Source organism: Channa argus, chromosome 7 (genome assembly GCF_033026475.1).
Source record: "Channa argus isolate prfri chromosome 7, Channa argus male v1.0, whole genome shotgun sequence".
NCBI lineage: Eukaryota > Metazoa > Chordata > Actinopteri > Anabantiformes > Channidae > Channa > Channa argus.
Genome location: NC_090203.1, coordinates 11,960,914 through 11,975,377, shown reverse-complemented (window position 1 = coordinate 11,975,377; position 14,464 = coordinate 11,960,914). Strand labels below are relative to the sequence as shown.

At 41.1% G+C, this 14,464-nt stretch overlaps 2 protein-coding genes across 5 annotated transcripts in view; both read right to left on the bottom strand.

Moving 5' to 3' along the window:
• Nucleotides 1-126: 126 nt before the first annotated feature.
• lenep (lens epithelial protein) lies at nt 127-1,347 on the bottom strand. The gene has a single exon (XM_067510801.1). It carries the CDS (start codon nt 987-989, stop codon nt 795-797), a length of 195 nt encoding a protein of 64 aa, XP_067366902.1. The 5' UTR covers nt 990-1,347; the 3' UTR covers nt 127-794.
• A 138-nt stretch (nt 1,348-1,485) lies between these two features.
• The window catches only part of shc1 (SHC (Src homology 2 domain containing) transforming protein 1), a 19,487-nt gene continuing 6,508 nt past the window's right edge, over nt 1,486-14,464 (bottom strand). The window contains exons 2-13 of one of the 4 annotated variants that reach the window (XM_067510789.1): nt 9,905-10,302; nt 9,626-9,696; nt 9,152-9,215; nt 8,107-8,226; nt 7,377-7,430; nt 6,944-6,995; nt 6,598-6,724; nt 6,337-6,484; nt 5,983-6,040; nt 5,008-5,124; nt 4,218-4,474; nt 1,486-4,120 (exon numbers count right to left, since the gene is read on the bottom strand). In XM_067510789.1, coding sequence (XP_067366890.1) covers nt 3,992-4,120; nt 4,218-4,474; nt 5,008-5,124; nt 5,983-6,040; nt 6,337-6,484; nt 6,598-6,724; nt 6,944-6,995; nt 7,377-7,430; nt 8,107-8,226; nt 9,152-9,215; nt 9,626-9,696; nt 9,905-10,261 — 1,554 coding nt within the window. In that variant the 5' untranslated portion in view covers nt 10,262-10,302 and the 3' untranslated portion in view covers nt 1,486-3,991. Of the gene's footprint in view, nt 4,121-4,217; nt 4,475-5,007; nt 5,125-5,982; nt 6,041-6,336; nt 6,485-6,597; nt 6,725-6,943; nt 6,996-7,376; nt 7,431-8,106; nt 8,227-9,151; nt 9,216-9,625; nt 9,697-9,904; nt 13,150-14,464 lie in introns of those variants that run through there. The other 3 variants (XM_067510788.1, XM_067510790.1, XM_067510787.1) reach the window with 3 other exon arrangements.

Genomic DNA, 14,464 nt, shown 5'->3' with positions numbered 1-14,464 from the left:
ACAGGTGGCGTTCGCTCTGGACCCGCCCCCTCAACGTCCCGCTCGCCCAATGGCAACACAGCGTCATTACACTTCAAAGGGAAAACTCCCAAGCGGTTAACAGGCAGGTGAAGTTTTTTTTTTTATTCAGACATCAGTAGTCCTAGGCTTTTAAAACCAGGTAATCCACAGGCTGAGTTCAAGTTTTGTATTTGTGGTCAAAATATCCTCCTTTCCCGTATTAAGCAGCTTGTGATTATTATCCAGAGTTCGGAAACTTAAAAAAAACTGATACACACAACTGTGCTAATTATGATAAAGAAAATGCAAGGCCTAAAGTCTCATTGAATGCAGATTAAAGCAACACTATTTACTATACAGTATGTTATGGTAGCTGTAAAATTATTCTAAACATATCCAACACAAATGCAGACATAAGGCTATTTTTTTCTATTCAATACTTCCTTTATTCATTGCTACAGCAGTTTGTGTTGTACAGTGATCTTCAGCGGTGCCATTCCTTAAGATCCACAGCAGCAGAAAAACTTTGTATAGTTTCATGTAACCCAAGAAGAGCATCCCATGGCCACTGAAAACAGACACATAAATAATTTTAGGTTTCCTACACAATTTACTCAAGGGGTAGTGTGTTGTCATATTAGATATGACTAATACTTGCCAATAGTTTGTCTGAACCGTTGATCAATCTCTAAACTCTTGATGAAATAAAATCTGAATGAAATCACATTACAGAAGCCTATAAATAAACTGGAAAAATCAATGTTTCACTACTTGATCTTCTCTCATTTAGTCCGTCAGTCCAGGATCTCTTTGATGCACCAGCAGCAGAGGAGGATATAGAGGCACTCCTTGACTGACTGTATGAAACCATAGGCAAAGTTTCCTCCCAGGAAGTTCTTTCCTCGTCCTAGACCCATGGCCATGTCCCTTAGGTGCTGTCCCAAAGAGAAGGTGGGCATGGCCTGGGGAAGAGGACGCTGGGGATGCATGGCTCCGGAAAGAAAAGGGAGTGACCAGGTAGCAGCAAAAAGGAGCTATGTCTTTGAGACAAAATTACAGATCTAAAAAAAAAAAAAATTAGATAGGGCTGAGTTCATGCAGCAGTTGGGGTCTGCTCTGTATTCCTGGCACAGATAGCTCCGCTACTTATAACCTCTTATACAAACAGCAGGCTGTCTTCCATTCACATCCTGCTTTTTCTAGACTCTTCCATGTCTACTCTGCATTTTCCCCTCCATTGTATAGTAACCCCTACACAGACTGAATCAGCCCCTTACCATTGAAGCCTCATCTGTTCACAAGCAGGAGAGTTCCAGTAGCTCCAATCCCCCACCCCCACTACATCCCATTTTTGTTCAGTATTGTATCTGACAGAGGACGAGACCTTCTAGCACTGTGTACTGTTTTTTCATTTCCCTCTGTTGTTTAATAGAAATAGACTAGTTTAATAAAAAAATAAAATGAGTCAAAAGCCAAACTCCGAGATGAATGATATACACATTTATATATGCAATCTATATTTTTCAGATACAGGTGTAAACAGACATGTTTCCCTAAAAACATGAAAAAGTATTAAAACAAATCTATAAAGTAAAAACCAAGATCTGTGGACACTCTTAAAGTAACCTTTGGCTTTTTAAAAGAAAAATGTAAAAGTACATCATATTCAACACTATCACCAACAACAAATGTTTTAAAGAATTTTCATGCAACAAAAGGCAGCTGTGATGAGCACTGATGACACTGACCGCTAATGATGCAGGGGGAAAGGTAAGTTTTTATCCGTGCGCGTGCACACACAGACACACACACATATACGCGTGCACGACAGAACCTAAAGCTCTAGTTTTCCTATTTATAACCTATAAACACCCGAAGAGGCAAAGTGTGTGTATCTGACTGACTTAACTGTTACTTTGATGTGTGCTTGCATGTTAGATTACACATCAGCCCTCTTTATGCTTTGGGGACTAGTTGACAGTAAAGGTTTAGATTGGAATATCCTTTCTCATTATGTTTGACCTCAAACTCTTTGACAAGTTAAATTGGCTTTAAAACCGACACTAGAGCTGTAACGCCTGGCTCTGTTACATCTTTAATAAATCTTTAAATATACAGCTATGAAAACAAGAATCTAATAAAAGCCAACCAACTCAAAAATGTATGTTATTTACAAATAGTAAGGAAATATCCACTCTTATGGTGACATCAAGTATCTGTGACTATATGCTAAATGCAAGAATGTGCATCAGAGGAGATTGCCATCCCTGCATCTGTTTGTGTGTTTATTGGAGTGTCATTTTTGCAGACTTTGTTTAACTGAGAGGCTTGTGTAAGATTCTTCTGTAGGCGACTACATTTGAATTAAGTACATAAGGTGACTGCATTGAAGTGACATGACTGCATTGAAGAAACAAGGCACAATTAAAAATTTATAAACAAACAATATCATGAACTGAGGGAGCAGGAAGAGGAGAGGACAAACTATAGTTTGAAATTCTCCCTCCAGATCCCCACAACAGCACAGAGGAGAAATATTTGCATTAATTTTTCATCATTAGCAATGCTTCAAAAACAGTTTGATACCCCCAACCATTTTAATTCGAGAAGGGGATTATATATAAACACAAATTTTACCTTAAGCGATTTAAAGAGTAACATCACAATGCACAAAAGTTTACAAAACCAGTCACCGAAACACACATTTTTTTGCTGAGGGAAAATAATTTCTTAGACTGTACTTCTTAGACAACATTTCTCATTAGCAACCAAGATTGTCAATGCAAACACATACTAAGGTTTCGGGGGCAAATAACAAATCAAAATGCTTCTAAAAATGTAGTAGTTATTGTGTTTGTGGGTGACATCAATGAAAATCCCCCTTTTTTTGTTGATGTATTCTGGCACTATTGCCAAGATTTGTCTTCCCTCTAAAACACCAATATGCATTTCCTTCTATCTAAATGTGATCAATAATTTTATTGTCATGGCTTTCTCAGCCGTTAAATACCAAGTTCATGTTCTTTGGCATGGCAGTGTAGACTGTGTGTTGTGTAAAGGTGTACTGTATGGTTATCTGTGTTTACATAGGGATTAGGGCAGTACAGTGATTTAGATACTCCTTAACTCATGTCCAAGTAGTAAAACATAACAGAAGAAAAAACAAACAAACAAACAAACAAACATATGAGGGTCATTGGCAGAGCAGTCCCAGTTTGGCATACAGGTTTCCGTATCGCCATGTATGGTGCCAGGGGTCAAAGTTCAAAAGTCTTTAAAAGTGGAGTGGTATGGATAATCACCAGGCAGAATTATTTCCAAGTCAGGTTTGCTGCTGAAGTGCTCAAATGACACTTGAGGGGAGAGTTTATGTTTGAACCTGGTTCAGTCTCTAAAACAAAGGACAAATGCTATCCAGTTTGTGTTTTCCCTAATATGCTCCAGCGTCTCATGAGGGAAATCATTTCCCCCCTTTGAAAGAATGTACTTAAAAGCACGGAAATCTCATACATTGTCCCATTTATACACCCCTCTTCAATCTTCATTTACACTGCTCTCTTGTACACCATCATGTATTAGTTCTGTTTATGTCTGTCATAACCGTATGGTTCTTTAAAAAAAAAAAAAAAAAAGATTGCATTTGTTTTCTGCCCCATTCTGCAATTGGCAACGGCTCCTCCCTGGTTCACAGTAGGCTGTAGAGAAAGTGCAGCAATGTTTCTCCATTGTGGAGTAACGCACCCGATAGGTGGTAAGTTGAGAGGGGACTGCAGGTCATCGTTTGGTTTTCAGAAAGAACAGGAACATGTAGCGACAGCAGCAAGTAAGTGATTTTGCAGAGAAACTGATAAAATTTTTTTTTGGCTTTCTGTGTTGTATGTGTGCATATATATTCTTGTGTTTTTGAGTGTGTGCTGCTATGTGTATGATAGCTGTAAATGTATGTTTTTCCTTGTGTTGGGTACTTTATGTATTTCTTCTGTGTGTAACATCAGGCCCTGCGCTCTACTGGCTGTTGCAGACACACTTCGCTCCCAGCTGATACAATGGGGAGTCTGTTGTCCATATGGTAACTGATCAGGTGACTCACACTTTCGAACCGATGGTCTTTGGTACGAACCTTAAGTGACACACACAAAAAATAACAAAAATAAAGTTTAACCACATACACAAAAATAGCCCTTCACCATATGATCCCTCCTCCCACCCTGACCTACCACTCCTTCTGGGTCAACAAGCAGTAGGTGTTTAGGTTGACCCCCCTGCTGTCCTGTGAGAACATACTGTCCCGGTGTGGTGCCGGACTCTCGCACAAGGAAGTCTCCATCACGGGTCAGCAGTCTCTCCGCTTCCCTGCGACTTAAGCTTCCATGGAACCAGGATTCACACTGCAGCTGCTGCACCAGAGGGAGCATTGCCATCACTGAGCTTGGGCCACTGTGCCCAGAGACCCCCAGGGCATCATCAAATGGCTCTTAGGGGATAAAACACAAACAAGATATGAGACTCTCGTAATAGGTCCAAGTGAATAGTCACTGATACACACTGATCAGGCGTAACATTAAGACCACATTTGCAAAATACAGTGGCTCTTCTATGAAAGTCCTAAAAGTAGGATTCATGGCAGAAGCACCGTATTGGATTGCACTAAATTGCACAGGTGGTCATACTGACTGATTGGTGTGTTTTTGCTGTATAGTGCGAGTCTTTAATAAAAAGCGTCATGCAGCAAAGCAGTAATGTTACTGCTTTGCTGCATAATGCTTTCCAGATGGTAAATCAATTCAACATATGAGTTACCAGCAGGTTAGGTTTCAATCCACACATCTTATCATTTACAATAAATCATGTCAGTCATCACCTCTTTAGTTTCCCAGAAAGCTAGTTAGTCATTTGCATTCCTATTGATTCTAGTAAGTAATTTTAGAAAGATGATGTGAGGTTACCAATAAAAGAACTCAACCACACAGAAAAACGAAGCATTGAAAGATAAATTAAGACACTTACTCATGTCAAATGCATCTCTGTGAGCATTTCCATTTGCTGCAACTGGGGGTCGAGGTTTGTCAACATTGACGTATGATGGATCATCAAAAAGTTCCCTTCCCCCTTCTTTGGCACACACTATAACACCAATGACAAAAAAGACATCAATAACCTTGGCACTTCTCATTTCTAATCAGCTGTTCACATTAAGTGCATAATAAGACAAGCCAAGGCAACAAAAAAAAACAACAACAACAAGAGAGTAGAGAAAAATGTGATTGATTTCTCAGCCTGTGGTAGTTTGTGAGTTTTAATACAACAGGGCTGACAGTGTCCCAATGTTCTGTTATGAGACAGTGACCTATCAAAGGACTACCGTGCACAAATTTGATTGAATTTCATAAAAGGAAAATTGTTGTTCAATATCCATGTTGTGCCTAAATGACAACTTAGTCATTATCTTTTAAGAACCTTTCAGACATGCACTGGAATTCCAACATTATCCTGACAGGAGGGGCTGTATATGTGAATGAAAATGTCTGAGCTAAATGTTTTTGACATTATCCGAACTATATCCTACGAGCCCCCTTGTGCAGTGTCTGTATTATGTCTGTGAGCTCGTGCGTGCAGCATGCTGATCTGTCCAAAATCGTTGGGAGGAATAAAAGTGAGCGAGTGGGCATGTTTATGACGTTTCAATTACTCGAATGTGGTTGTAGTTGAGTCATTGAAGCTTTTTTTTTTATTAGATGCACGGCTCTGATGTCCTGTGGAAAGAAAAAAAAAAAAAAAAAAAACACAGGTTCCCACAGAATACATTTTATTATGAAGCTGTGATGATTTCCCGCTGTGTGTTACATGTCTGAAAGGCCACTCCGGATAATGTCTGACGCTGAATTCGCCAAACATTGTCCGGAGTTAAGGTGTGAAACAGGCTTTAGATTCACAGTAAATGACAGAGAGAGAAGAAGATGCAAACAGACAGGCAGATCTCACCTGGTAGAGGTGGCAAAGGCTGCTTGTGAATGTCATTCTGACCTGGCTGTCCATAAGGCTACAAACATAGAGGATCATAAAAAAAAAAAAAAAAAAAAAAAAAAAAAAAGAGGTACTGCACAGTGTTGACATATGAAACAGCTTTCTTCCCTGGCTTATTAAAACAATTACAAGAGTCAATAATACATTGTCTAGATCAAACAAAGCAACTCTAGCAGGTTTACAGTTGCCTTTAACTTATTGGGATTAGAAGTGAGCATGCATTATACACAGCAGAATCCATATATCATCTCTTAACTGTGATGCTGTCTGTGTTTGGATGTGCTGTGGCATGTGTTTGTGCACTTCTCTTACTAGAGTGGCCCCTGGGCGGGTCCTCATGTCAATCAATCCACCAGGTGGAGGCTGTTTACCAGGGAAATTATTATAGTAAGGGACATCAGGGGGTGGAGCAGCCTCATCATCTTCTTCCTCCCATGCAGAGCCGTCAAAAGGAGCCATTCTGGAGAAGAAAGAAATAGGTGTTACAAAAGCAGAAAAAGAAAAACAATATAGATGAAAAATACAAACACAAGCCAATGATTTGAGCTCACATACACAGATATCTGCATGTACCTGTCATGGGGTGTCACCAGTTTGGGGGGGTTCTTTAGGTACTGTTTAAAACGCAGCTCGAAGGCCTGGCCAATAGTGCTGATGACTTCCTGGGCTAAACCTTCTGAGCACTCCAGAATATGACATGCTGAAAGAGAGTAGGCAAAATATACAGAGAATTTACTTACATTGCAATTTTAAGGTCTATTTCACCACTGAATGAATGAAAGTAGAGACAAAAATTTGTGACTCATTCACAAAAGCCTATTGTCAAACCAAGGGCTCTAACAAAGTTCTGCATTGCATGATCTGTTAAGTGTACCTATTGACAGTTGCTGCCTGAGTGAAAGTTTCAATTTTTTCTCACCTCTCTGGTTGACTGGGTCTTTGGCCACATATGCTACGTACTCAGCCGTATCCTGGCAGAGACAGGGGAAGACCATTAGGGGAGGAGGGGAACAGGAAAAAATCAATAGGAGGAAAAATATGAAGGGCAGGTTTCAGTAAAAAAAATAAAAAAAAGAGAAAGAAGAAGGAAAAAAGAGATAAAGTAAAGCTGCAAGTCATACCAGAAATTAAAAAAACATATTCTAAGCATATACTGAAAGAGAGATGAAAGAAAGTAATGCTATCTGGCTTGGAAGGTTGAGGACTTCAAATCATCAAGGAGGGAATGGTGTGAGCAGTATTCATAAGATTAAGCAATGATATACGACAGGAAGAAGGTGCAGACTGAAAACAGATGGTAAAAGTCCAGAGTGAGATTTGAGTTGGGAGAGAAAGAGTGTTGGGTGACTCACTGGGTCTCCTCCAGAGGCAAAGGAGATGGACTGCATGTGATGATTGGCGATTATCTGTGGAGAAAAAGAAAAAGGGAGAGAGAGAGAAGAGAGCATATGGGTGACATGAAGTATGTTGGAAGTGAAATGAAAGCATGTAGATGGAAAGACAAATGTAGAGTCTTTACTCCAAAAAGTGCTTTTTCCTCTACTGAGTTTCATCATCTGTAGCAGATAAAAACTAAATAGGGACAATGGATTGAACACCTTTTTAAAAGTGTGCAACAACCACCCATCTTGGATCAATAACAGCATCAAAATGTTTTAATTCTCTCTGCAAAATGTGTGGTTCCTATTTGAGTCTAGTTGTGATTTATAGACATACTCTTCTAAAATGAGAAGAAATATACCTCTGGGCAGATAATTTAGGTTAGTAGATAATGATAAATAGTAAAGAGATAATTTATCAAATGTTTAATTTTAAATTAATAATAAACTTTAAATGTAAGTCTTTAAAATCCCTAAAACCTCTTAAAATGCTTAAAACAGAGAGATCTTTAAGTTTACTCTGCTTAGTAAATGGCACAGGCTAAGTGTACACGGGATCCCAAAAATACATCTGGCTACAACAGAGCTTGAACTATCAGATGTAACTTTGACTCTCAGTGATTTCTTTGTCAGACAAATGTGTCAGTTAATTTTGAATCTACAAAAAGAATTGGCTTCAAGAGAAACCTGGTTTCAATCTAACCTGTTTGCAGTCAGAAGCCAGCAGATTGAGGCTGCTGGTTGAGATGGTGAGGCCGATTGTCATACCAGCAAACTGCAGGTTACTCTTCCCCAAGATGGACGTCAGAGAGCGAGAGGTAGGCTGCACAGACAAAGGGATGTGATCCACAAGCAATATACAAACAAGGTGGAGAAGCAAAGCAAAAAAAAAAAAAAACACAATCCACTGAGTGCCTGCATTTTCAGAAATGCCGGTGCGTGTGTGGGAGTGGGAGAACAGCTGCAATTGTAAAAGCAACCCTGTCTCCAAGACCAACTGTGACTAATGGACAGTAGACAGGATAGTTCGCATACTGCAGACTAGGCCAAGAGCATCACAAAGTCCATGCCAGCACTGTGGTGCCAGCCCATTCATCCCAATCCTCCTCCTGTTCTCCTGGCTTTCTTGTGTATCTCCAGATTATTTGGAGTGTAATATGAGAACAGACAGAATACACATACTCAGCCACATGAACCCCAGACTAGCTAAATCATAAGGACTATACTAGCCTAATCTATTTTAGTTTACATCCTGTAACTGCATTTTCTCTGTTTTGCTAAACTGCCAGACATCCTTGGTTAAATCCTGCTATGGTAGCAGACTGCTGGATTTAGCCACCTGTTTTATGGCCTGTTTGGGTGGATGTTTTTAGTTTCACAGGAATACTGTGCAAAGATGCACAGAGTCTTTAATCTGTAGTGCTTCTTTGGCCTGACATTGGCTCCAGACAAGCTAGTACTCTGCTTCTCCAGCCTCCCTTGTGACAAGAGGAATGGAAAAAGGAGACCAGAGAGTGATTGGTAATTACCTGCAAGCAGCCCACTAACCACAGTAGTGTGCAATCAGCCTAAATCAAGATGTCTGTATGTGTGTGAGAGAGACAGAGCGTGTGACTGAATACCCAACTGACCACAGAGTGGACAATCAAGCTAAATCTAGCTCTTATCCCAAAGACCTTTCCCACTGCCACCCACTTAAACCGTATAAATAAATAATGCCCTTTAAGGGTGTGTGCTAGCGTATGTACCTTTCTCCTGCGCTGGGCTCCTTTGGCTCCGGGTACTGCCTCACACACTACAGAAATGGCCTCCCTGAAAAATTAGGAATACACAAGTGCTGTAATGCTACGTCATTAACCCCCACACCTTCCCAAGCTCATAATTAAGTGGATTAAATTAGGTCTGGCAGTGGGTAACTGAATTTATTGCCCACTGTCAAATGTACTTGTCTTTGTCATGTGGCGACAAATAGTAGTAAGAAGGAAACCACCAGGATTCGATAAAATTCAAATTTAAGGTCTGAGAAAGCTACAGTCAGATACTAAAAAAACAAACAAATTTAAGTAAAGTAAAGTAAAGCAAAGACAAAACAAGTAAAATACAGATAATACAAAAGAATTAAGGGGTGTAGGATATAAACAATTCTCACCTCATGACAACATGCACAGATAAGAGTAACAGAAATGGCAAACCAGCAACAGATGACAAGTGTGTAAACTCACCTGGTGACCTGAGTTCTTGTGTTGAAGTCCAGTGCTCGCATTGACTGTAGCACCTCCACGCAACCCATGTACTGTACAAGAAAGAGGAAAGGAAGCATTAACATCATTCATTTTCTACATAGTAGTTCAACCGGACGATTGAAAAACAACACAAATGCACCATGTGCTGGCATCATTTTCTAAAAATTGTAAAAGAAGTGTATATATGCAAAGACTGGAAAGAAAGATGCATAATTATATATTTTAGTTGAGGTTACTGAGAGTGGGTCCGTCACTTACCCGTACAGTGTACGAAACACCAGTGGTGCTGACCACATTGTCGGAGTGCAGCCAGCCACGGATAGGCTTGTTAACAAAGGAGCCGTGGCGTGTCCATTCATCTCCTCCCAGCTGCCCTCCTTCCACCCTTGCCCTCCTGGACGCCCCTCCTAGCCGGTTCATGTCCTGCAGAGGAGGTCGGGGAGGAGGAGAAGGAGCTGTTAGATTGGAAACTTGTTGATGAAATGGAGGTGAGGAGCTGGAGCTGCTCCTGTCGTCGCCAGATGACTCAACAGGTGCTTGGGGCTGTTGGGGCCTGCTTGAGGCCTTGATTCCTGGGAGCAGAGTGGCAGAGACGCCCAAACGAAGGGATCCCATCCTAGGAAAAAAGGAACAAAGGGTGGTCGGGCTGTTCTCAGCTGGACGGGGAGAAGTGGGGGGCAAGATTGGAGTGAGAGATGACGAGGAGAGAGAAGGTGGTAAACCAGGGAGAGGAGTGAGTGGGGTGACTGGACTGGAAGGAGGGAATGATGATGGGTTTGAGTTGGTTTCATCAGTGGAGCTCAGCGATTCACTCCGAAAGTGGCTGTACTTGGTTTTGGGGACAAGTTCCATAGTGAATCTGCAGTATCAGTTTTTAAATCCGTGCGAGTCCACTGCAGTTACTCAAAGTCTCTTTGTCTTAGTATTCAAAGTTTTTCTCTATGAGGACAAAAAGCCATCTGTCTGTCTTGCTCAATGTAAGAGCTACAGCCATCGTTCTTGTTATCTGTCTACCACTCTTTACCAGACAGCCAAAACCAAACTGCTTTAAAATGGCTTTATCCACAGTCAAAGCAGAACCACTAAAGGTGCAGATGGGAAGTGAGGTATCCCAGTTAATGGTGAAATGCAGATGAAATAGAGTCGTGTTCAGTGCACCAGTACAGATCATGTTGCTATTATTTCAATTGAAATCCACTGCAGTGTTTTTTGTGTTCCTAGGGACTGATGATGGCATGGTCTTAGCTCTCCGCATAGCGATCATATTGGCATTTTTGCCATAATGTCAAACAATATCGGTGAGTTTCTTATTCAAACTTAATAGCCCCACAGCGATGTGTGGCTATTAAGCCGCCAGTTATTCAGTGGTCAGTTATTCAGCTGACGCCAGCACCATGGAGATTCAACAACAAGTATGTTACTGCACTGAAAGGTGCACACTTGTTTATTATGTGTTTACATGTGTGTGAGACAGTATAAACCTTCCCTGGTCACAATTTCTCATAGATAATCTTTGCGTGTGTGTGCGTTGGTGTGCACACAGGCAAACATGTGTGAAGCAGTTCCCCTTGGCAGCTTCCTGCTTGACATGGGGCCATAAACAAGCTTTTAGCAGCCAAAGTAAGAATTGCAATGGGGCTGTGCACACTAACACAGCAGAAACAAACACACACACACACACACAAAATACAGCTTAAACTGGTTGACACTACAACGCACACCTGCAGAGCTCAATGAAGCCCAGAGATGCTAAAGAAGAGAGAGGAGGCTTACTGATGAATGGTTAGTCTCCAACTCCTGGTATCAACATGGATTCTTTAGCATCTACCTTTCAAGTGCATCATATTTTCAAATGTTTCATTAAATTATTTTTTACTCTCTCTCTCTCTTTCTCCAAATGGTTTCATGTCCTTTCTGAATGGCGCTCGCTCTTTCACTCCCTGTGTCTCCTTCCTCTTCTTCTCTTTTCCTCCAGATCACTTCTGGCACAGTCTCCTTTCCTTTCTCCGCACTCTTTCCTCCCTTCTCTCTGTCTCCTCTCCTCTCCTGGAAGTCCTCTCTCTTTCTCCACACAATGTATTCTGCCAATCTCTGTCTCTCCAACGCCTCCGCCCTTTCCCGTGCTACCACTTCCTCTCTCCTCTTCCAGATGATCTCTCGGTCCCCCTCACCCCCACCCTCGTCTGCTCGCCCGTTCTCCAGGCTGTCCTGTTTAACAGTCCCTCTGTCAAGTATATTAATGGTGAGCCGTGTCTTTCTCCCTAACTTTTAATAGGAATGGCTAGAGGCTAGGCATGATCACCTATTTAGACACCAGTAGAAAATAATGAAAAAGTTAGTACTTAAGACTGGGCCGCCGAGTTGGGCCTGTTCCTGACTGAACTTCCTGATATGGTTAAAATCAAGTGAGGCTGCCTTGGTTCAAGTGTGTTCCTTAAAATTGGCCACCTTTGTTATGATGTTTTTTTTTCCTGGAGCACCATTAGTTTGTGGTAGGTTAAGTCTGTGATGTTGTCTGTGTTTGATACAGTGACACACTGCAGTAGCACTGTGGTGATGTAACACTGGAGAATGTAGGTCATTGGCTAATGCTGACTACCGGTGGGCTTGTTGTGATGGTAATGAGACCTGATTGGTCCGGTTTAAAATCCAAATCCAGGGTTCCCTGAATGGTGCTGGAGGCTCATCAGAGTTGGATGAGAACTCACTCACCCAGCTGGAAATGCTCAATTGTAACTGCTCCCTGTTGCTATGCTTATCTATCTATGCACAACTGTTCTTACCCTGTTATTTTATTACTGCTGTGTTCAAAAAAATAAGCCCACAATCTTGCCAGTTACCTGAGAGAAAAGTGTTGACACAGCAACAAGACAAGTGTTATTTTCTGGAACTGTTAACTCCCTTATCAAGAGCAGGGCATATCAAGCAGGTAAGCTCTCATTTCTACAACAAACAACAGTACAGAGACAACATAACATCTCCTATTCTGCATAGTCCAACCTAGAAGGCAAACAGTCTGATTACTTTAACAGTCTCTTGCAACCCAAAGTTCCACAAACAAAGCAGTCTGCAGCAGTTTGACCTCGGTAAGAGGCAAGATTACACCTACAATCCTGCAGCAAGATGGCTAGCTTACACCTTAGTGCTGTTGAGACACTAGTCATATTTACAATCTGTCGACCTTTAATCCCTCAAAAGAGAGCAAGGTTTACACACACCTTGCCTAGACCACCTACACAAGGATGTACATTTGGCACCAGTGTTTCAATAATGCCAAGCGACAACATTTCAGAACTTAACTGTGTCTGAAGAACAGCACGCCAGCTTGTAGTGGGCGCTGGATGCATGGCAAAGGAACAGGCGCCTACACCATTCTAGCACCACAGATGGACTGTCTAGCAATTCTAGCTAGTCATCCATCTGGTCTTGGCAAAAAGCACCATGGAGGGTCCAGTCACACTCAAATTGCCAGACAGGCTGAAATAGTTTCCAGAAAAGTATGACTGAAATAGAAACAAAAGACACACTAAAAATTAAAACCCTAAGACAAAAAGTTTCTAACACCCCAAATAAAACCAGAAATCACTACAGGGAAAGGATTTGCACTTAAAAAACCAAAAGAACAAAAGAATCCCGACAATCCAGATGTGTTCTCATATACAGGGGTGCTAAAATGTTCTAAGAGCAGAGTTACCCTTAAACCTTTCATAAAGATGTTTAAGTGCACAGAACACAGTGTAGGTCGGATGACCACAGAGTAGATTACCCTCTACATGAGGAGGAATCCTGAGTCACCTAAGCACAGACAGTAAAAGTAACAGGTCACAGACATAGCACACCTCATGATCAACGATTAGTGGCCCAAGCCAAGCAGCTGCACAGAATGATATGTACAAATGAAACCAGTACAATAATCTAATTTATCCAGGCATTGCTGATTACGGCACATCTGCTTGACTGATAAAGATGATAATTTCCTTTGATAAAGATGAGATCAGGACAACCGAGACTCAGCTGATTCGCACAAGAACACACAGAATGGGGAGGGGGAGACAGCTGACCTGAAATAACCCTGATTGTCGAAGGCTGCCAAGCTCCGTGTACACAAAGACTGCCTAATCAAAAGGAGAAAATAAATGAATAAATCTAAGAAAAAAAGATTAAAAGACTGCACACAACTAGGGATGAATAACGTCTAATGCTTCTTAGCTACTGCATATATACACAATTACTTAAGGAAACAGCACCAATTTTGAAAGATAATACAAGGGGAAAAAACAAAAACAAACTTTACTTCTTGCCCTGTCTGCAACTGCTGCCTGTTGCTATGGCAACAGACGTCAAAAAAGATGCATGTTCAGGGTAAATACTGAGAAGTCGCGGCAGCTGCAATAATCTTTAGATCTTTAAAGAGATAACTGCTTTGTCAAATCACACAGCAGCATTTAGTTGCTGCATCAAAGGAGCTTTCTTCATCCAACAGCAGGAAACACTACAGACACTTAGTAAGATCAATAGGTTTCAGGAAATGATCAAAGTTTGACCGGCGTCGCGCCAGCCATGCAACCCAATCAGTGTTGACATCTAATGTTGGCTGCATGCGCTGACTTTAGCTAGGACATGCACAATTGTACGCCAGATATTTTTAAAGAATAATGATTATTTTCTGAATCATAGTATAAACAACAACTACACTAACCATTTACTTCTAAGAGATAAAACTCGAGTTTAGAAAACTTGCATAAAAACAACCTGAATATTTTGTGCAGCAGCTAACAAAGATAATGATTGTATAACATCCTGCAGAGTAGGTTCTAA